This window comes from Ylistrum balloti, unplaced genomic scaffold (genome assembly GCF_031769215.1).
Source record: "Ylistrum balloti isolate Yb309-2 unplaced genomic scaffold, AGI_CSIRO_Ybal_v1 Utg370544, whole genome shotgun sequence".
NCBI classification, from domain to species: domain Eukaryota; kingdom Metazoa; phylum Mollusca; class Bivalvia; order Pectinida; family Pectinidae; genus Ylistrum; species Ylistrum balloti.
Genome location: NW_026782345.1, coordinates 1000290 through 1025113, shown reverse-complemented (window position 1 = coordinate 1025113; position 24824 = coordinate 1000290). Strand labels below are relative to the sequence as shown.

Genomic DNA, 24824 nt, shown 5'->3' with positions numbered 1-24824 from the left:
CCATTGGTGGTTGGATGTGATGTATAAGTTACAACCTGTTTTCTATCGAGTTATCCAATCAAAACGCAAGACACATACAGCTTGGACACAGACTGGGCCGTTGTTGTGTCTGAATCATGTACATATATATATATACTAAATGCAACATTTAATCGTGTTTAAATAGTGTGTGTGTGATCATTCTCTCACCGGACTTTCTGATGGACGTACTTACGGCGTAAAGGTAAGCTGGACAATGCAGCCCTGTCGTTATATGTAGACAACTGACACCCGTGTAGGACCTATACATGTGTGCAATTTGGTATATGTGTTAAAACGTGTGATATTTCACTATACGTACAGGAGAGTGAATGTATCTATTGTATACATGTAATTGTAGATCGAGAACTGAATTGTCCACAGCTGACTACAGTCGGATGTCATGCGTGATGATTATAAACTTGCTTCCCTATTATATTATAGACCCCTGGGCACTTGGTACACATTGCTGACTGCTAACATAAACCCTTCAACATCGAAATCTTCAAAGCCCCCCGTCACAGAGGTAGATCTCGTCAGATTCGGTAGACGTCAAACGTTATCAAATTATTCAGATTTAAAATGGAGCTGAATGTCTCAGTATATCAGTTCTGTACAAGGACATAAGGTAACAGATAAAGTATATATAACAACAAGGTAACAGATAAAGTATATATAACAATAAAGTATATATCACAACAAGGTACAGATAAAGTATATATAACAATAAAGTATATATAACAATAAAGTATATATAACAATAAGGTAACAGATAAAATATATATAACAATAAAGTGTATATCACAACAAGGTACAGATAAAGTATATATCACAACAAGGTACAGATAAAGTATATATAACAATAAAGTATATATAACAATAAAGTATATATAACAATAAGGTAACAGATAAAATATATATAACAATAAAGTATATATCACAACAAGGTACAGATAAAGTATATATAACAATAAGGTACAGATAAAGTATATATCACAACAAGGTACAGATAAAGTATATATAACAAGGTAACAGATAAAGTATATAACAAGGTAACAGATAAAGTATATATCACAACAAGGTACAGATAAAGTATATATAACAAGGTAACAGATAAAGTATATATCACAATGAGGTAACAGATAAAGTATATATCACAACAAGGTACAGATAAAGTATATATAACAAGGTAACAGAAAAAGTATATATAACAACAAGGTAACAGATAAAGTATATATCACAACGAGGTACAGATAAAGTATATATCACAACAAGGTACAGATAAAGTATATATAACAAGGTAACAGAAAAAGTATATATAACAACAAGGTAACAGATAAAGTATATATCACAACGAGGTAACAGATAAAGTATATATCACAACAAGGTACAGATAAAGTATATATCACAACAAGGTACAGATAAAGTGTATATAACAAGGTAACAGATAAAATATATATAACAATAAAGTATATATCACAACAAGGTACAGATAAAGTATATATCACAACAAGGGACAGATAAAGTATATATAACAAGGTAACAAATAAAGTATATATAACAATAAAGTATATATAACAATAAGGTACAGATAAAGTATATATCACAACAAGGTACAGATAAAGTATATATAACAAGGTAACAGATAAAGTATATATAACAACAAGGTAACAGATGAAGTATATATCACAACAAGGTACAGATAAAGTATATATAACAAGGTAACAGATAAAGTATATATCACAATGAGGTAACAGATAAAGTATATATAACAATAAAGTATATATAACAACAAGGTAACAGATAAAGTATATATAACAATAAAGTATATATCAACAAGGTACAGATAAAGTATATATAACAAGGTAATAGATAAAGTATATATCACAACGAGGTAACAGATAAAGTATATATAACAATAAAGTATATATAACAACAAGGTAACAGATAAAGTATATATCACAACAAGGTAACAGATAAAGTATATATCACAACAAGGTACAGATAATGTATATATCACAATAAAGTATATATAACAAGATAACAGATAAAGTATATAACAAGGTAACAGATAAAGTATATATAACAATAAAGTATATATCAACAAGGTACAGATAAAGTATATATAACAACAAGGTAACAGATAAAGTATATATAACAATAAAGTATATATCACAATAAAGTATATATCACAACAAGGTAACAGATAAAGTATATATCACAACAAGGTACAGATAAAGTATATATCACAATAAAGTATATATAACAACAAGGTAACAGATAAAGTATATACCACAACAAGGTAACAGATAAAGTATATATCACAACAAGGTACAGATAAAGTATATATAACAATAAAGTATATATAACAACAAGGTAACAGATAAAGTATATATCACAACAAGGCACAGATAAAGTATTAACGATGTAACAGATAAAGTATATAACAAGGTAACAGATAAAATATATATAACAACAAGGTAACAGATAAAGTATATATCACAACAAGGTACAGATAAAGTATATATCACAACAAGGTACAGATAAAGTATATATAACAAGGTAACAGATAAAGTATATATCACAACAAGGTAACAGAAAAAGTATATATAACAATAAAGTATATATAACAACTAGGTAACAGATAAAGTATATATCAAAACGAGGTACAGATAAAGTATATATCACAACAAGGTAACAGATAAAATATATATAACAATAAAGTATATATAAAGTATATATCACAACAAGGTACAGATAAAGTATATATCACAACGAGGTAACAGATAAAGTATATATAACAAGGTAACAGATAAAGTATATATCACAACGAGGTAACAGATAAAGTATATATAACAACAAGGTAACAGATAAAGTATATATCACAACAAGGTTACAAATAAAGTATATATCATAAAAAGGTAACAGATAAAATATATGTAACACAAGAGGTAACATTTTACTAGTGTAGGACATGACATACTTGTGTAGGACATGCCATACTTGTGTAGGACATGACATTTAACTTGTGTAGGACATGACATACTTGTGTAGGACATGACATTTTACTAGTGTAGGACGTGACATTTTACTTGTGTATGACATGACATTTTACTTGTGTAGAACATGACATTTTACTTGTGTAGGACATGACATTTTACTAGTGTAGGACATGACATTTTACTTGTGTATGATATATTTTACTTGTGTAGGACATGACATTTTACTTGTGTAGGACATGACATTTTACTTGTGTATGATATATTTTACTTGTGTAGGACATGACATTTTACTTGTGTAGGACATGACATACTCGTGTAGGACATGACATACTTGTGTAGGACATGATATTTTACTTGTGTAGGACATGACATTTTACTTGTGTAGGACATGACATTTTACTTGTGTAGGACATGACATTTTACTAGTGTAGGACATGAAATTTTGCCTGTGTAGGACATGACATTTTACTTGTGTATGACATGCCATACTTGTGTAGGACATGACATACTTGTGTAGGACATGACATTTTACTTGTGCATGACATGACATTTTGCTTATGTGAGACATGACATTTTGTTTGTGTGGGACATGACATTTTACTTGTGTATGACATGACATTTTACTTGTGTATTACATGACATTTTACTTATGTAGGACATGACATTTTGCTTGTGTAGGACATGACATTTTACTTGTGTAGGACATGACATACTTGTGTAGGACATTACATACTTGTGTAGGACATGACATACTTGTGTAGGACATGACATTTTACTTGTGCATAACATGACATTTTGCGTATGTGAGACATGACATTTTGCTTGTGTGGGAGATGATATTTTACTTGTGCAGGACATGACATTTTACTTGTGTAGGACATGACATACTTGTGTATGACATGACATTTTACTTATGTAGGACATGACATTTTGCTGGTGTAGGACATGACATTTTGCTTGTGTAGGATATGACATTTTGCTTGTGTGGGACATGACATTTTGCGTGTGTGGGACATGATATTTTACTTGTGCATGACATGACATTTTACTTGTGTAGGACATGACATTTGGGACATGACATTTTACTTGTGAAGGACATGACATTTTACTTGTGTAGGACATGACATTTGGGACATGATATTTTACTTGTGAAGGACATGACATTTTACTTGTGTAGGACATGACATTTTGCTTTTGTGGAACATGACATTTTACTTGTGTAGGACATGATATTTTGCTTGTGTAGGATGTAACATTTTTCTAGTGTAGTACATGACATTTTACTTGTGTAGGACATGACATTTTGCGTGTTTGTGTGTGGGACATGACATTTTGCGTGTGTGTGGGACATGACATTTTGCGTGTGTGGGACATGACATTTTGCGTTTGTGGGACATGACATTTTGCGTGTGTGGGACATGATATTTTACTTGTGCAGGACATGACATTTTGCTTGTGCGGGACGTGACATTTTACTAGTGTAGGACATGACATTTTACTTGTGTAGGACATGACTTTTTACTTGTGTAGGACATGAAATTTTACTGATGTAGCACATGACATTTTGCTTGTGTATGACATGACATTTTGCTTGTGTGGAACATGACATTTTACTTGTGTAGGACATGATATTTTGCTTGTGTAGGATGTAACATTTTTCTAGTGTAGTACATGACATTTTACTTGTGTAGGACATGACATTTTGCGTGTTTGTGTGTGGGACATGACATTTTGCGTGTGTGTGGGACATGACATTTTGCGCGTGTGGGACATGACATTTTGCGTTTGTGGGACATGACATTTTGCGTGTGTGGGACATGATATTTTACTTGTGCAGGACATGACATTTTGCTTGTGCGGGACGTGACATTTTACTAGTGTAGGACATGACATTTTACTTGTGTAGGGCATGACTTTTTACTTGTGTAGGACATGAAATTTTACTGATGTAGCACATGACATTTTGCTTGTGTAGGACATGACATTTTGCTTGTGTGGAACATGACATTTTACTTGTGTAGGACATGATATTTTGCTTGTGTAGGATGTAACATTTTTCTAGTGTAGTACATGACATTTTACTTGTGTAGGACATGACATTTTGCGTGTTTGTGTGTGGGACATGACATTTTGCGTGTGTGTGGGACATGACATTTTGTGTGTGTGGGACATGACATTTTGCGTTTGTGGGACATGACATTTTGCGTGTGTAGGACATGATATTTTACTTGTGCAGGACATGACATTTTGCTTGTGCGGGACGTGACATTTTACTAGTGTAGGACATGACATTTTACTTGTGTAGGACATGACTTTTTACTTGTGTAGGACATGAAATTTTACTGATGTAGCACATGACATTTTGCTTGTGTAGGACATGACATTTTGCTTGTGTAGGATGGATCATCATGTCTAAAGTGTGCTCCTGTAAAAGGGCTTTGATCTGCCATAAGCAGATAAATCATGCAACGATTCTCACATGCTCCAATTCATTAGATAAAATAATTGTGGCGCCATTACCTATGTGTGGTAGTAATTCTCTCTGGAGTTTGTTTTCCCTGTTCCAGTATAGTTAACGGTTTAGCTCGTGTCTTAACCTTGTCTCCGGAGTTTGTTTTTCCCTGTTCCAGTATAGTTCACGGTTTAGCTCGTGTCTTAACCTTGTCTGCGGAGTTTGTTTTCCCTGTTCCAGTATAGTTCACGGTTTAGCTCGTGTCTTAACCTTGTCTCCGGAGTTTGTTTTTCCCTGTTCCAGTATAGTTCACGGTTTAGCTCGTGTCTTAACCTTGTCTCCGGAGTTTGTTTTCCCTGTTCCAGTATAGTTCACGGTTTAGCTCGTGTCTTAACCTTGTCTGCGGAGTTTGTTTTCCCTGTTCCAGTATAGTTCACGGTTTAGCTCGTGTCTTAACCTTGTCTCCGGAATTTGTTTTCCCTGTTCCAGTATAGTTCACGGTTTAGCTCGTGTCTTAACCTTGTCTCCAGAGTTTGTTTTCCCTGTTCCAGTATAGTTCACGGTTTAGCTCGTGTCTTATTTCGCGATCAGCGGATATATCTTTCTGAAGTCCAAATTCGATTTCCCGAGCTGTGGATGTTTCTGTAGCTGACGTCTTATTTCGCGGGCTGTGGAACTTTCGGTAGCACATGCGCCTAATTTCGCGATCGGTAAATAAATGTGTATTCAGTCACTTAGAAGAAGAAAAATGGAAGCAAGTAAATGTTGTTATGAGTGAGTACCGGAAATGGCCTTTTTCAATTTTGGAATAAGATGAAATCCTGAAGGAGCAAGATCAGGAGAATAAGGCAAATTCTTAATCAATTGAAAGTCAGAATCGTTAATGATAGCCATGGCACGCCTGATGTGATGGTGACCAAATGTCAGAAGTCTTGTTACCCAACGGACTGAGAACTGTCTCATTGCGAGATCTTTCGTAAGATCTGCCTGCCTCGCTTAAATTCCGCCACCCAATTTTTCACTGTAACATATGAAGGGACATCATTCCCAAGTGTTGCTACCATACCAGTATGGATATTCTTAGGTACTAGATCTTTCTTATGTAAATACGTCAATTTTGCAAAAAGTCGCATGCCTTGTTTAGTTAAGAGTGCTACCTCTTCAACATAAATTGACCAAATGAACCAGTGTTCGGGTACATAGCCTTAACTAGGCGGGGGATATTAGGGCTGAAACAGGACATATCTGCTTAACTTCTTCAAGACAAGGCTCACAACTTATCAGTCAGCCCTCGTAGCTCATCTTACGTTTAACTTCTAAAGTTGGATGTTTCTATATGTGGTCGGACCGTGATGAATGATATATAAATACGTAATACGCTAGTTTACTAACGATGAACACGGTGTGTAAGTATATTGTCTGTAGACATGGTGATGGCCAGTTTAATATGTAGTTTAGTACCGCGTGGATTTATGTCTGCGACCATAACCTACATATATTCTATATATGTATGTACCATGTGTGTTTTTCATCCCGTGACAATTTTTTCGTCTGCTGCAATCCGTAACTTTTATAAATATTTAATGACGTCAGGTTTGCTACAAAATAATATATAGAAGTAACAGCGTCAACTCAATAAGACAATATTGATGGTAAAGCTTCTCTTCTGGCTTGTATAACGACGCCAGTCCTCCTATAACCTGAATGGACTCGATCTCTAATGAAAAATTGGGTTGTTTCTGTAAAGTTTACATTTTCTTACATTTATCGAGCTAGTTTTTCGTGTGTGGATGTGTGGGTGTGTTGGTGTCTGTGGGTGTCTGTGGGTGTGTGCCATGTTAATAACAGCCCACCAGACGCCACTTGAAATAGCTTATATCCGGCATTCATACACTATGCATCTGTAGACTGGGTTTTAAGTTAATATGTGTTATGTTAAAACAGAGTTCTAAACCGTCCTGAGGACGAAGGCAACTGTTTGGTCCGAGGGTTCAACATTTTACATTTGTTGACTGGGTTTGAGGTCAATATGTGTTATGTTAAACCAGAAGACTAAAGCTACCAGGACGAAGGCAACTGTTTGGTCCGAGGGTTCAACATTTTACATTTGTTGACTGGGTTTGAGGTCAATATGTGTTACGTTGAACCAGGGGACTAAAGCGACCAGGACGAAGGCAACTGTTTGGTGCGAGGGTTCAACATTTTATATTTGTTGACTGGGTTTGAGGTCAATATCTGTTATGTTGAACCAGAGGACTAAAGCGACCAGGACGAAGGCAACTGGTTGGTCCGAGGGTTCAACATTTTACATTTGTTGACTGGGTTTGAGGTCAATATGTGTTATGTTGAACCAGAGGACTAAAGCGACCAGGACGAAGCCAACTGTTTGGTCCGAGGGTTCAACATTTTACATTTGTTGACTGGTTTTGAGGTCAATATGTGTTATGTTGAACCAGAGGACTTAACCGTCCTGAGGACGAAGGCAACTGTTTGGTCCGAGGGTTCAACATTTTACATTTGTTGACTGGGTTTGAGGTCAATATGTGTTACGTTGAACCAGATGAATAAAGCGACCAGGACGAAAGCAACTGTTTAGTCCGAGGGTTCAACATAACACATGTCGAGCTAAAATCCAGTCTACAGATGCTTAGTTATACCTTCTGTCGTTGATATCTCCGGAAACGAATCATTATACATAAATATAAAAAAGACAACATCATTTCATAAATTTTAATTCTGAATTAAAGTTTCATCAACAACAGGGATTTGTACTATTGTTTAATGGCGGAAATTGTAGAGTAACGACCGGGAATTTCCGAACAGTAAGCCATAGTACAAATCCTGTTATAATGTCACATCCTACAAAAATTAAACATTCTGCACTCAGAAATTGTTATATCCTACACATATAAAATCGTGAAACCGCGAAATCAATTGTCAGCTACAGAAAGATCGACAGACCGCGAAATTAATTGTCAGCTACAGAACAATCGACAGACCGCGAAATAAATTTTCAGCAACAGAAAGATCGAAAGACCGCGAAATGAATTGTCAGCTACAGAAAGATCGACAGACCGCGAAATTAATTGTCAGCTACAGAAAGATCGACAGACCGCGAAATTAATTGTCAGCTACAGAAAGATCGACAGACCGCGAAATTAATTGTCAGCTACAGAAAGATCGACAGACCGCGAAATTAATTGTCAGCTACAGAAAGACCGACAGACCGCGAAATTAATTGTCAGCTAAAGAAAGATCGACAGACCGCGAAATAAATTGTCAGTTACAGAAAGATCGACAGACCGCGAAATAAATTGTCCGCTACAGAAAGATCGACAGACCGCGAAATTAATTGTCAGCTACAGAAAGATCGACAGACTGCGAAATAAATTGTCAGCTACAGAAAGATCGACAGACCGCGAAATGAATTGTCAGCTACAGAATGGTCGACAGACTGCGAAATTAAGCATAAGTTACATTAACATCATAGCCTGAAAAATTTGGCGTCAGCAACAAAAAGTTTTAAAAAGAGGTTCACTGTACTGTCACCACGACATACCGTAACGGTTTACAGTACAAATGATATATCGACAGGGTTAGCTGGTGAGAATACACTTTAATTTTGTCGCCATGGATACATTTTGTTTTCATATTCTTTAACGTCCTATCAACACCAGCTCTCTGTTAAGAACTATTTCTTACCTTGAAAATAGTTTTTTTTTTAAATAATTGTCATTAATTGTTTTTCTCACACTAAACACGAACGTTTGTTGTTGTTGGTTTTTTTTCCAATCACACTTACAGGAACATTAATTATAAAAAATCTTAATATCGACATGGTTCAGAAGGAATATCTTACATTCGAAAACAATATGAAAATAGTGCATTCAAGCGGCTTATAGCCGGCGTTGGTTCAGTGACAAGTAAATCACTTGTTATGACCTATATAAATCTGCTTGATGACGAATCTGTCACGTGACTTCCAAGCCCTGCAGACTTTATCACAACACTGCATCATCGTTGTTAAACGAGAAAGGCAAACAGGGGAGACGCGAAGAATGTGAGTCTGATTATTAGAGTCCTCGAGGGACGACTAACTGGACCCTGGCCAGAGTTTGTGTCTGTTGCCAGGATCACGATCTCAGCTGTATTTTATTTGTATGACATTGCTGAAATAATTGGTCGAAAAAATAAGTATACTAGCCTGAAAAAGGTCAACATTGTAAATTCTGAAACACGTACAATCCTCAAGTGGTGGGTTGCGCTGTTCTCCGCAAAGCTTATTCAAAATCTACGAACGAAATACTAAATTTATCACAGTGTGTTTCAAATTATCACGATGTGAAGCCGTTGCTGTGAGGAATTTATGTCAAAATACCTGAATAGTTAGAAAAATATGCCGGAAAAAAGAACACTTGGAAATAAACTAGAGTGAAAATAGATAATGGGTCAGTAAGCAACGTTTCCTGCCATTTGTTACATTTTGATGAGTATAGATCGATCCTGCAGATCTCGGGATTTTTTTTCCACTTGTGGATGGGAGTGTTTTCTTAAAAACAATGAAAATAAACATCTGCATAAAAAATGTCGCAAAACTTAACCGCCAAGATTTCGTGTTATAGATAGAAAAATTGTACCTCACCAAATGTTATAGATATAGACCTCACCAAATGTTATAGATATAGACCTCACCAAATGTTATAGATATAGACCTCACCAAATGTTATAGATATAGACCTCACCAAATGTTATAGATATAGACCTCACCAAATGTTATAGATATAGACCTCACCAAATGTTATAGATATAATATTGTACACCGTACCTCACCAAATGTTATAGATATAATATTGTACACCGTACCTCACCAAATGTTATAGATATAATATTGTACACCGTACCTCACCAAATGTTATAGATATAATATCGTACACCTTACCTCACCAAATGTTATAGATATAATATCGTACACCGTACCTCACCAAATGTTATAGATATAATATCGTACACCTTACCTCACCAAATGTTATAGATATAGACCTCACCAAATGTTATAGATATAATATTGTACACTGTACCTCACCAAATGTTATAGATATAATATCGTACACCTTACCTCACCAAATGTTATAGATATAATATTGTACACCGTACCTCACCAAATGTTATAGATATAATATCGTACACCTTACCTCACCAAATGTTATAGATATAATATTGTACACCGTACCTCACCAAATGTTATAGATATAATATTGTACACCGTACCTCACCAAATGTTATAGATATAATATTGTACACCGTACCTCACCAAATGTTATAGATATAATATTGTACACCGTACCTCACCAAATGTTATTGATATAATATTGTACACCGTACCTCACCAAATGTTATAGATATAATATTGTACACCGTACCTCACCAAATGTTATATATATACATATTACACTGTAATTCAACAAGCGTTCCAAATTACATTAATGTAGATTGATGACACGACATTAAATGATGAGACTAAGTCGCACACTATAGGCCAGCAGTATACCTCGTGAAAGCTTGTCGTAAACATACAGCTATAATGCGTTAAGTGAGTGTAACTACACAGTCTTATTGCATGACGTGAACATGTATAAATGTTTAAAATATGTCGCCCCCGCCATCGAAATTTGATCTCACCAGGATGGAATTCACTACCGGTATAAGTGTGCAGTGTCGTCTGTTACATAGTCTTTATCATGCCTGTCGTTTCGCTACCGTATTATCACTGTCAGTTGTATATATAGTAACACCTAAAATGTCCCCTTTGTTTCCTTTGTGATGTCAGATCCTGATGATGTCATATCCATTAAGATGCCATCGGTGAAAGTTGGAGTAAGAATATCACAAATACAAGATGTTTATCAGTCTATTGAAATATTGTTCCGTTGGAAAAGTCCCTGAATTATGCGATCAACAGAGACATATACATGTATTCAGGAAACACAACTTGACGTTTTCATTACAGAAAAACGTTTACAAGCATATCACGGACCGCTCACTGAAGGTGACTATCAGAGTTTTGATTCTGACTCACGTGCCGCTCAGTGAAGGTGACTATCAGAGTTTTGAGGCGGACTCATGGACCGCTCAGTGAAGGTGGCTATCAGAGTTTTGAGGCGGACTCATTGACCGCACAGTGAGGATGACTATCAGAGTTTTGAGGCGGACTCATTGACCGCACAGTAAGGGTGACTATCAGAGTTTTGAGGCGGACTCATGGACCGCTCAGTGAAGGTGGCTATCAGAGTTTTGAGGCGGACTCATGGACCGCACAGTAAGGATGACTATCAGAGTTTTGAGGCGGACTCATTGACCGCACAGTAAGGGTGACTATCAGAGTTTTGAGGCGGACTCATGGACCGCACAGTAAGGATGACTATCAGAGTTTTGAGGCGGACTCATGGACCGCACAGTAAGGGTGACTATCAGAGTTTTGAGGCGGACTCATGGACCGCTCAGTAAGGATGACTATCAGAGTTTTGAGGCGGACTCATGGACCGCACAGTAAGGGTGACTATCAGAGTTTTGAGGCGGACTCATGGACCGCTCAGTGAAGGTGACTATCAGAGTTTTGAGGCGGACTCATGGACCGCACAGTAAGGATGACTATCAGAGTTTTGAGGCGGACTCATGGATTGCTCTGTGAGAGTCTATCAGAGTTTTTAGGCTGACTCATGGACCGCTCAGTGAAGGTGACTATCGGAGATTTGATTCTGACTCACGTGCCGGTCAGTGAAGGTGACTATCGGAGATTTTAGGCGGACTCATGGACCGCACAGTGAGGGTGACAATCAGAGGATTTAAGCGGACTCATGGATTGCTCTGTGAGAGTCGATCAGAGTTTTGATTCTGATTCACGGACCGCTCAGTGAGGATGACTATCAGAGTTTTTAGGCATGGACCGCTCAGAGGGAGTTACTATCAGAGGTTTGAGGCTCTGAATCACCGGTGTTCACCAAGCTATCATAGGGCTTACTTATAAACTGCTGGTGTTTTCCAAATTATCCTAGAGGGAGCTTACTTGTGAACAACTGGTGTTAACCAAATGATCCTAGAGAGAGCTTATTTGTGAACAACTGGTGTTAACCAAATAAACATAGAGAGAGCTTACTTTTAAACAGCTTGTATAACCAAATTATCCTAGAGGGAGCTTATTGTGAACAGCTGGTTTAACCAAATTATCTTAGAGAGCGAGAGAGAGCTTACTTGTAAACTGCTGATTTAACTAAATTATCCTAGAGAGAGAGAGGTTACTTATAAACCGCTGATTTAACCAAATTATCCTAGAGAGAGCTTACTTATAAACTGATGGTTTAATCAAATTATCCTAGAGAGAGAGAGAGCTTACTTATAAACTGCTGATGTTAACCAAATTATCCTGGAGAGAGAGCTTACTTATAAACTGCTGATTTGACCAAATTATCCTAGAAAGAACTTACTTTCAAACTGCTGGTTTGACCAAATTATCCTAGAAGGAGCTTACTTCTGAACAACTGGGATTCACCAAATTATCCTAAAGAGAGAGCTTACTTTTAAACTGCTTATTTTACCAAATTATCCTACAGAGAACTTACTTATAAACTGCTGGTTTAACCAAATAATCCTAGACAGAGCTTACTTTTAAACTGCTGGTTTAACCAAATTATCCTAGAGAGAGCTTACTTTTAAACTGCTGGTTTGAACAAATTATCCTGGAGAGAGAGAGCTTACTTTTAAACTGCTTATTTTACCCAATTATCCTACAGAGAACTTACTTATAAACTGCTGGTTTAACCAAATTATCCTAGACAGAGCTTACTTTTAAACTGCTGGTTTGACCAAATTATCCTAGAAGGAGCTTACTTCTGAACAACTGGGATTCACCAAATTATCCTGGAGAGAGAGCTTACTTTTAAACTGCTGGTTTAACCAAATTATCCTGGAGAGAGAGCTTATAAACTGCTGGTTTTACCAAATTATCCTAGAAGGAGCTTACTTCTGAACAACTGGGATTCACCAAATTATCCTGGAGAGAGAGCTTACTTTTAAACTTCTGGTTTGACCAAATTATCCTAGAGAGAACTTACTTATAAACTGCTGGTTTAACCAAATTATCCTAGAGAGAGCTTACTTATAAACTGCTGGTGTTTACCAAATTACCCTTGGTACAAAGTAAGATTTTAGAAGCTTGTCCACATAGACTTAATCATTCACGTAACTGATATGCCATGTGGATTTTACCTTTCGAACATCTTACTTCTGGAACATGTTAAATTATGAACATCTTACTTCCGTTAACCTCTTTGTTATGGACGTTTATTTATATAAATATTATATGTATTTCATAATGTCCCGGGGGGACATATAGTGTTTGCTCCGTTTCTTCTTATTATTATTATTTATATTATTCTTATTTCTTCCACTTTCTTCAGCCGGCAAGGTTTCCGACGCGTTTCTCAAAAACTATTGCATGGAATTTAACAAAACTTTACACACATATTCATGCATGCAAGGTGGAGTGCAGGCCACTTGAATTTTTCCATTCGGTCATCTGAGCGGTCAGCTGTGGCCTGAATTTGGCCAAATTTTAGATATTGGCCGATTTTCGTGAAAATTGGTATATATGTATTAGGTGGCACTATAGGAGGAAAATGGCATAGTCCATTTTTCATTCGGCCATCGATCGGTCATCTGAGCGGTCAGCTGTGGTCTGAATTTGGCCAAATTTTAGATATTGTCTGATTTTCGTGAAAATTGGTATATATGTATTAGGTGGGACTATATGGCGTAGTCCTTGTTCGGCATGACTGCATGTCTGATTATTGTGACCATTTACTGCTGAAGAGGTCGTTGTCCCCATTACAATTAGTACTTGTTTATATATAGTATATCTATTATATATATATATATATATATATATATATATATATATATATATTATGTAGTATATCTATATATTTTTTGATGCAGTTATTTGTGTGTGATGTTTTTTCTAAGTCAGTTGACCAGATTTATCAGGATTACACAGTTCTTCCTTCGTCGTTCGCCGTACGCCACGCGTAAATTTTTAACGTTTTTAACTTTTTTCTCCAGCAAGTTCCATCTATTAGATTGAACTGAAACTTGCCTGAAATGATATTGAGATGGTCCTGACCAGGTGTTGTTGTTTTTCTTATATATCAGAAATAAAATATGGCCGAAATTTTGAAAACACTTTTCAATTTTTTTAGTTTCATTGGTGGCATTGAGATGAAAATTAATGGAGAGAATCCGACAAAGTGCCTTTTTTTGACCTCATTAAAACTTTTATATGGCAGCCATACTGTGCTATCCTATTTTCTCTTTATCATTGTTTCACTGAACAATACATATTTTAAACTTGTTTTTCACCAGTGTGATTCCACTGACACTTACGTGATATGGTCCTGAGATTATGTTGACAAAGTGTTGTTATTTTTCGGATCCAATATGGTCGCCACGGTCGCGATCTTGAAAACCCATTTTTAACCTCATCTCAAGTTCCCCTATAGTTGCCGTGGTGCTAATCGATGAAGTGGAATGTGGAGAAACAGAAATGAGCAATGTTTTTTGCTTTGCTCTTAAAAATATAGAAAACTGTTTTAATCATTTGATATTACTAACACTACTGCTGTTGTTACTGAACATTTTATACATTACCTAAAATATATAGATGTTTTATAGTCAGATGACCGATAAGTCCCACGGGGCCTCTTGGTTTTTTTTTTTTTTTTTTTAATTATTATTTGTGCCTGTATTATAGTCACAACTTTGAAATATAATGTTGTGTTTGTTTTGGCCTTGTTTTTATCACAGAGAAACACAAAAAATACATTGGTTATCTGAGGATTGCAGTATTCAGAGAATTTCCGGAACATACCACGTTTTCACCCGTCAACTAAATATGAAAGTAGCAACTGTACTTACTCGACACGTGTAGGATTGCTTTTTTAATCACTTATATCTTTCCTTTTTTTCTTTTCTGTATTTGCAGGATGTGAAAAAATTGTCAAAGGCAAAAAAGACATAAAAATTCCCGCGAGAGCACTAACTGAGGACAACAAACACGGTAAATTCATATTATGATGTATAGTACGGACTGTGATATGTTGGTGTGTAGTGTGTAGTGAGGACTGTGATATGGTGGTGTGTGTTGTGTAGTGAGGACTGATATGTTGGTGTGTGGTGTAGTGAGGACTGTAATATGGTGGTGTGTGGTTAGGACTGTGATATGGTGGTTTGTGGTGTGTAGTGAGGACTGTGATATGGTGGTGTGTAGTGAGGACTGTGATATGGTGGTGTGTAGTGAGGACTGTGATATGGTGGTGTGTAGTGAGGACTGTGATTTTGTGGTGTGTAGTGAGGACTGTGATATGGTGGTGTGTAGTGAGGACTGTGATATGGTGGTGTGTTGTGTATTGAGTACTGTGATATGTTGGTGTGTGATGAGGACTGTAGTATGGTGGTAGGTTGTGTAGTGAGGATTGTGATATGGTGGTGTGTAGTGAGGACTGTGATATGGTGTTGTGTAGTGAGGACTGTGATATGGTGGTGTGTGGTGTAGTGAGGACTGTGATATGGTGGTGTGTTGTGTATTGAGGACTGTGATATGTTGGTGTGTGATGAGGACTGTAGTATGGTGGTAGGTTGTGTAGTGAGGATTGTGATATGATGGTGTGTAGCGAGGACTGTGATATGGTGGTGTGTTGTGTAGTGAGGACTGTGATATGATGGTGTTTAGTGAGGACTGTGATATGGTGGTGTGTTGTGTAGTGAGGACTGTGATATGGTGGTGTGTAGTGAGGACTGTGATATGGTGGTGTGTGTTGTGTAGTGAGGACTGTGATATGGTGGTGTGTGGTGTAGTGAGGACTGTAATATGGTGGTGTGTGATGAGGACTGTGATATGGTGGTGTGTAGTGAGGACTGTGATATGGTGGTGTGTTGTGTAGTGAGGACTGTGATATGGTGGTGTGTAGTGAGGACTGTGATATGGTGGTGTGTGTTGTGTTGTGAAGACTGATATGTTGGTGTGTGGTGTAGTGAGGACTGTAATATGGTGGTGTGTGGTTAGGACTGTGATATGGTGGTGTGTGGTGTGTAGTGAGGACTGTGATATGGTGGTGTGTAGTGAGGACTGTGATATGTCGGTGTGTGGTGTAGTGAGGACTGTGATATGGTGGTGTGTTGTGTATTGAGGACTGTGATATGGTGGTGTGTGATGAGGACTGTGATATGGTGGTGTGTTGTGTAGTGAGGACTGTGATATGGTGGTTTGGGGTGTGTAGTGAGGACTGTGATGTGGTGGTGTGTGTAGTGTAGTGAGGACTGTGATATGGTGATGTGTTGTGAGGACTGTGACATCGTGGTGTGTGGTGTGTAGTGAGGACTGTAATATAGTGGTGTGTAGTGTTGTGAGGACTGTGATATGATGGTGTGTAGTGAGGACTGTGATATGGTGGTGTGTTGGTAGTGAGGACTGTGATATGGTGGTGTGTAGTGAGGACTGTGACATGGTGGTGTGTGGTGTGTAGTGAGGACTGTGATATGGTGGTGTGTAGTGAGGACTGTGATATGGTAGTGTCTGGTGTAGTGAGGACTGTAATATGGTTGTGTGATGAGGACTGTGATATGGTGGTGTGTAGAGAGGACTGTGATTTGGTGGTGTGTAGTGAGGACTGTGATATGGTGGTGTGTAGTGAGGACTGTGATATGTCGGTGTGTGGTGTAGTGAGGACTGTGATATGGTGGTGTGTTGTGTATTGAGGACTGTGATATGGTGGTGTGTGTTGAGGACTGTGATATGGTGGTGTGTTGTGTAGTGAGGACTGTGATATGGTGGTTTGGGGTGTGTAGTGAGGACTGTGATGTGGTGGTGTGTGTAGTGTAGTGAGGACTGTGATATGGTGGTGTGTAGTGAGGACTGTGACATCGTGGTGTGTGGTTTGTAGTGAGGACTGTGATATAGTGGTGTGTAGTGTTGTGAGGACTGTGATATGATGGTGTGTAGTGAGGACTGTGATATGGTGGTGTGTTGGTAGTGAGGACTGTGATATGGTGGTGTGTAGTGAGGACTGACATGGTGGTGTGTGGTGTGTAGTGAGGACTGTGATATGATGGTGTGTAGTGAGGACTGTGATATGGTGGTGTGCAGTGAGGACTGTGATGTGGTTTGGTGATAAAATATTGGTGGAAAAACGATTCCTGTGTATTCAGAACATACCCGCCTTTCTGAACACCTGATTTCGTCCCGCGTTGTAGTATTAACAAAACAACAAACAATACCAACACGTCATGAGAATCATTATCAAAGCTCAGCTTCAATAGAATTAGGGCAAAATATGAACAAAATAAAGAATCAACCTAAGACTCCTGAAAAAAGACCAGGAGAATAAGACCAGGTGTTCCGAAAGAGTAAGTGTCTTCGTCAACATCGCTCGCCATGTAAATCTTGGTCAGTCCAAGTAAGTAATGTCACATTCTTAAATGAGAACAAGGTATACAACAACGGAACCAAAAGGCAAACAAACGAACACAAACACTTCCAGCTTCATATCACACAAAAATAGACTATTTCTCGGTGAAATCACTCTGACGACCATAAAACTTCCCCAGAATTTTCATCAACCTGTATTTTTGAAACCTTGCTTTACCAGTTTGTCCATCAGTTGACGACTTCTTGCAGAAAAATTGTGATAATGGGAACAGGCTCTTGAATATCGATTCAAATGCGACATGTAATTATATTATTATAATGGTTATTTAAAGACTAGACATCATCTGTATATTAGACGACTTTGCAAGGTCTTTGTGGTCTGTTTTGTTTAGCTCTTTTATAAATTCAGCCTCGTATGAAAACAAGAACAAGTCAGCCAACAGAGGGTCACAGTTAATTCTTATAGTATGCCAATAGCCTGTGGGAAGATCTTGACACCAAGAAGATGTTGTCAACCAGAAGCTTTATCATTTTATATGATTTCGTCCACCGTATATTTCTGCTTTAATTTGGATGTATTTGTCACGAAATACGCTTCGATAAAGTTCACAACCAAGGTTGACGAGCAGGTGATTTCTTTCGTTTGACATTTAGGATTGGATAGAAGGGACTGGTCAGTAAAAGCTGGAGTTATCACGAATGATATTCATTATGCCTTTTTACAGATTTCTGTCATAAGTCACATCCTCTTATTTAATAGGGTGTTGTTATACCTGACATTAGACATAAGAATCTTGAAACGTCTTGACATTATACTATAGATATCGGAAAATACATTATTACAGGTATCGTAAACATAGAAAGTAACCATTTGAATGTCTCAATGTTGATGTTACCGATAAGACTATTGTTCTAAAGACGAAGTTGTAGTCCGCTAACACTCTCGCTACAAGAAGATATTACTTAAGCTCTGTCATGTTTGGTTTCAGGCGTTACCTATTAAAAGACGGCTGTTTTCATCGCCTCTGGACGACATGGACGAGGAGGAAAAGAAAGCAGAGGAGAAGAGAAAGCAACTTGAGGAAGAAACGTTAGATATAGGCAAGTAATTAGAAAGATGATGTTATCTATAGAACGCCTAGTGCTTCATCTGGCAATTTCTAATATTTTCCTTCGTTCTAATTCGTCGTTGTTCTAATCTGATGTTTGTTTTTTTACATTGTATCTTCATTGTGTTGTTATTCGCCCTGAGTTGCTTCTGACATAACCCTTCTTTCTTTGCTGCAATCTTACTGGTCTAACTTTCAAATTACATTCGATTGTATTGTTAACTGAATTAAAAAGGCGCAAATGTAGATCAAACCATGGAATATCTTATGTTGTGTTTGTGTTTTGGTGATGTTGTATAGCATTTGTGTTTTGGTGTTATTGTATATTTTGTGTTTCGATGACGCCGTGTATTTTGCAAGAGTGCTTCGATGTTGGAAAATTTTGGTGTAGTGTTATGATGCAGTTGTATATCATGTGGTATATCGTATGGTCTGTGTACCTTGGTATATTGTAGGGTCTGTGTACCGTGGTATATTGTATGGTCTGTGTACCTTGGTACATTGTATGGTCTGTGTACATTGGTATATTGTATGGTCTGTGTACCGAGGTATATTGTAGGGTCTGTGTACCGTGGTATATTGTATGGTCTGTGTACATTGGTATATTGTAGGGTCTGTGTACCGTGGTATATTGTATGGTCTGTGTACCGTGGTATATTGTATGGTCTGTGTACATTGGTATATTGTAGGGTCTGTGTACCGTGGTATATTGTATGGTCTGTGTACCGTGGTATATTGTAGGGTCTGTGTACCGTGGTATATTGTATGGTCTGTGTACCGTGGTATATTGTATGGTCTGTGTACCGTGGTATATTGTATGGTCTGTATACCGTGGTATATTGTATGGTCTGTGTACATTGGTATATTGTATGGTCTGTGTACCGTGGTATATTGTATGGTCTGTATACCGTGGTATATTGTATGGTCTGTGTACCGTGGTATATTGTATGGTCTGTGTACGGTGGTATATTGTAGGGTCTGTGTAACGTTGTATATTGTATGGTATGTGTACCGTGGTATATTGTAGGGTCTGTGTACATTGGTATATTGTATGGTCTGTGTACCGTGGTATATTGTATGGTCTGTGTACATTGGTATATTGTATGGTCTGTGTACATTGGTATATCGTATGGTCTGTGTACATTGGTATATCGTATGGTCTGTGTACATTGGTATACCTAATTGTGTTCATGTTGTATTATTTTTACTACGTTTCAATGGTTGACATTGTAGGAAGCTCTGGATCAGTGGACGGCTTGGTTAAACAAAAGGAGGCGCCTGCTGACAGAAAGAGAAACCTTGTTTTTGACGAGGAAAGATTTGAAGATACTTTTCTGAAGTGTCTTATTTGTCGTGAGAATTTTGATGACGACGAGAAATCTCCCAAGATGTTGCCTTGTCACCACACCTTCTGCCTTGATTGTTTACGTCAGATGTTCCGAGTAGAGGGAGAATTTCGTCAGAATTTATCATCAGCCTTTCGTCACATGCCTATGGCGGTAAAAATTTGCTGTCCATCATGTCGAGAGGCCCTGATATTGTCAGATGCGGAGATTGTTCGCTTGCCAAACGACCACACAGTGTTAGAGCTGCTGACCTTCGTCAAGTCCACTGGGAAAAAAGATGTACAGTATTGTGTTAAACACAAAATGCAGCCACTGAACTTTTTCTGTGAGCCTTGCATTTTACCCGTGTGCTGTGACTGCACAGTGCTTGACCACAAAGAGAAAAATGGCCACCGAGTGATGAATGTGGATGAAGCGCTAGACAAATATACTCCTGTCTTAGACGAAACTCTGGCTGATCTGCAAAGTGCAGAACAGACGTTACAGGATAAACGGCAGTCCCTTGAGAAAGCAGCCGATAACATTGAACAAATTCAGCGCGAATTGGCTGTCCAAATTCGTCAAACTTTCGATCGTCTGCGGGACGCCATTGATGAACGAGAGAGGGAACTATTCAAAATGTCCGAATCAGAAATTGATCGAAAGCGAATGGAAATTGATGAACAACTGCAAATTGTTCAAAGCAGGCAAGAAGCACTGATGGCTGAAAAAGAAAAATTGAATAGTGCGCGGGACGACAAAAACATTAGTGCCATGTTTAGCAACCACCAGACTGCGCGGGAGACACTGGAGAAAAAAGTCCATATACCTGGCCCATCTCCTTCATCTAAAGATTTCGCAGTTAGCTTTCAGTTCAACAGTCGACAGGAGAATGTGATTAAAGCTAGTATCGCTGGCCTTGGAGACGTTTCTTTCAAACTGTCATGATTTAATGGCGTGGAGTATAATGTGTGCTGGCATTTGCCAATGAATGTGCATTTCAAAAGAAAGTTATGTGTCTTTTTCATACAAGTGTTATAACTACAAATTGTATTTGACATTTTAATGATGATTTAGGTTACTATATCTTAAGTTCGGAAAACAACTACATTGATTTAATTTTGTTGTAATGTATTTCATTAATGTCCCGAACACAGAGCACTTTAAGCAAACTTCGCATTCATTTTCGACAAAACAATATTTCTAGCTTCCTGTATCTGAATTGCAAGAGTTTGGCGATATCTTCTTTTTTCTGTGTATTTTGCAGTGGGAAATGGTTTACAATCATACACATATATTTCACGAACTTGTAAGTCCTATACATAACATGTGAAAATTACATGTGAATTACGTGTATTTGCCATCTAAACCACGTCTAGAAAACTTTATAAATATCTTTGTATTTTATCATATTTCAACCTAGGTATTGTTTTTTTTATGTAATAAAGTATATAACGATGTAAAAATAGAATTGCCTTGAATTCTACCGATTACCGGAAAGTGACAACATCGTTGTTACCGAAGAGCTGATCAAAACTTCACAAATACCTTTTTGAGTCTTCCAATTACAATTTTAAATCATTATATTGATGATGTCTTGCCATTCAAAAAACAAAAACAAACAAACATAAAACTAACAAAACGTTATTGACTAAATACTCGCTTGAATTATACATCTTGGACACGACAGACTCTCCCACATCAGTCGTGTATCACGATCTTTCCATAAAACAAAATCCAGAGGGATATGTTATAAAAAATGTATGATGAATGTGATGTAGTTTTTGCTATATCTGGGGAGAAACAACACTGCACCATTTACCTGTGGTGTGTAAATGTGTCGCTTGTTCTCAACGGAACGATTTCCGTGCAAGATGTCGGCAATTGAAAGATAAATACACATGAACGCGTTTCGGGAGATGCAGGGTGATAGAGGGACAGTTTTACGGTCGTCTTAATGATCTCACAGGGACATATTTCTTTATGTGATATAAAAGTTGATGCTCGTTATTATATATGTTAGATCCGTTGTATCTTTTTCTCATTTGGTAACTTGACATTACTTACCACTTTCTGTGGCGGATATTGTCGATAAAGAAGACGCATACTCTTCAGGAACACCTGGTTTTATTCTCCTTTTTCACCATTTTTGTTGTATTTGAGTTTGAATTTGCCTTGATGGCATTTTCTTTGTTGTTTTGTTTTAGTTTCTTACATACACCGTACCTGTTTATTGTACAACAGACAAGATACACCGTACCTGTTTATTGTACAACAGACAAGATACACCGTACCTGTTTATTGTACAACAGACAAGATACACCGTACCTGTTTATTGTACAACAGACTAGACACACCGTACCTGTTTATTGTACAACAGACTAGACACACCGTACCTGTTTATTGTACAACAGACTAGACACACCGTACCTGTTTATTGTACAACAGACTAGACACACCGTACCTGTTTATTGTACAACAGACTAGACACACCGTACCTGTTTATTGTACAACAGACTAGACACACCGTACCTGTTTATTGTACAACAGACTAGACACACCGTACCTGTTTATTGTACAACAGACTAGACACACCGTACCTGTTTATTGTACAACAGACTAGACACACCGTACCTGTTTATTGTACAACAGACTAGACACACCGTACCTGTTTATTGTACAACAGACTAGACACACCGTACCTATTCTACAAAAGATCAGAGGTTATTCGTACTTGTTCACTTTAACACTGTCATCAATTATCCGTGAATGTAACTAGAAATTATTCTGGTTTAAGCTATCTTTCCTTATCCGGTAACCACAAAAACAAAACACTCTTAAGAATTATCGTTGTAGAAGTAACTCGCTGAAAAAAAAAGAAAATGATGTATATCGGTAGAAATAGTTATCGTTTTCATTACACAGGTACGTTATCAGACGGCTGGACGTCTACTATGCATGTTTGTGTAGTTAATAATATATATATATATATATATATTGTAACACTAGATATACGCTTTGTGGTTTTACACTAAAATGATATCGATGTAATTTTATTACTTTTTTCTTATGCATTGGTGATATAAATATACCATTTTAATGATATGAATATATTAATGTATGCTCAGTATCTTATTAATTAGTAACACTACTATTAAATTCTACAGTAAACCATATCTCGTATTTCATTCTTTATTGCAACAGTTTACATAGATGTGTCCTTTTCAACCACCATACGGTAAAGAAATCGATGTGTCCTGTCCACCTCCATACGGTAAAGAAATCGATGTGTCCTGTCCACCCCCATACGGTACATAAATCGATGTGTCCTGTCCACCCCCATACGGTAAAGAAATCGATGTGTCCTGTCCACCCCCATACGGTAAAGAAATCGATGTGTCCTGTCCACCCCCATACGGTAAAGAAATCGATGTGTCCTGTCCACCCCCATACGGTAAAGAAATCGATGTGTCCTGTCCACCCCCATACGGTAAAGAAATCGATGTGTCCTGACCACCCCCATACGGTACATAAATCGATGTGTCCTGTCCACCCCCATACGGTAAAGAAATCGATGTGTCCTGTCCACCACCATACGGTAAAGAAATCGATGTGTCCTGTCCACCCCCATACGGTAAAGAAATCGATGTGTCCTGTCCACCCCCATACGGTAAAGAAATCGATGTGTTCTGTCCACCACCATACGGTAAAGAAATCGATGTGTCCTGTCCACCACCATACGGTAAAGAAATCGATGTGTCCTGTCCACCATCATGCGGTAAAGTAATGGTCAAAGGCACGGTTGGATTTATAAAAAAGTAGGGTTGAACTAAAACTACAAAAGAGAATAAGAGAAACAATACAATGATTGCTATTTATAGGAGATAGTTCAAACCCTGGTTCTAGGGAATTGGGAAACGAAGTGGCAAAATAGGACAGTAAATATGAATGATGAGAGGATTCAATCTCGTGATCTTAGTCAGATTATACTGAACTTTTGTTGTTGTTAACTTATATAATCAGGACTCTTTTGTACTCGAGCACGAGTTCGAGACGTACTGTGAGCTGAGGCTGACGTCTACTGGTTTTTACCATTAGTGGCATGGTCATGAACTCAACAGAACTTGATAACGATAGTTGAACCTTTATTTCATGTTGTGACTTGTTAGATTCTGTTGTAGTCTTTAATGTGACTCGTCGTGTTTTTGTGGCTTTCCAGTACCTGACGTAGTCTTGTTTGTAATTCGTCACTTCCTGTGTAGACTTTCGTTGATGACTCGTAACTTCCTGCTCTAGACTTGTATATAACTCGTCACTTTCTGTTGTAGTCTTATGTTTATGACTTGTCATTTTCTGTTGTAGTCTTTCGTTTATGACTCGTCATTTCCTGTTGTAGTCTTTTGTTAATGGCTCGTCACTTCCTGTTGTAGTCTTCCGTTTCTG

General features: G+C 37.5%; 1 protein-coding gene across 1 annotated transcript; it reads left to right on the top strand.

Moving 5' to 3' along the window:
- Window positions 1-102: 102 nt before the first annotated feature.
- On the top strand, window positions 103-23538 carry LOC132556093 (tripartite motif-containing protein 2-like). Its single transcript, XM_060220481.1, has 4 exons — window positions 103-223; window positions 15506-15580; window positions 18937-19048; window positions 20290-23538. The coding sequence occupies exons 3-4, from the start codon at window positions 18982-18984 to the stop codon at window positions 21327-21329; spliced, it is 1107 nt and encodes a 368-aa protein (XP_060076464.1). The 5' UTR covers window positions 103-223; window positions 15506-15580; window positions 18937-18981; the 3' UTR covers window positions 21330-23538.
- The last annotated feature ends 1286 nt before the right edge of the window (window positions 23539-24824 follow it).

What these genes read in the sequence shown, in the direction of transcription:
- LOC132556093 (XM_060220481.1), top strand. Translation starts at nt 18,982, where the DNA reads ATGGACGAGGAGGAAAAGAAAGCAGAGGAGAAGAGAAAGCAACTTGAG. An exon ending in GGAAGAAACGTTAGATATAG is followed by an intron (nt 19,049 to 20,289) that starts GCAAGTAATTAG and finishes TTGACATTGTAG; the next exon opens with GAAGCTCTGGATCAGTGGAC.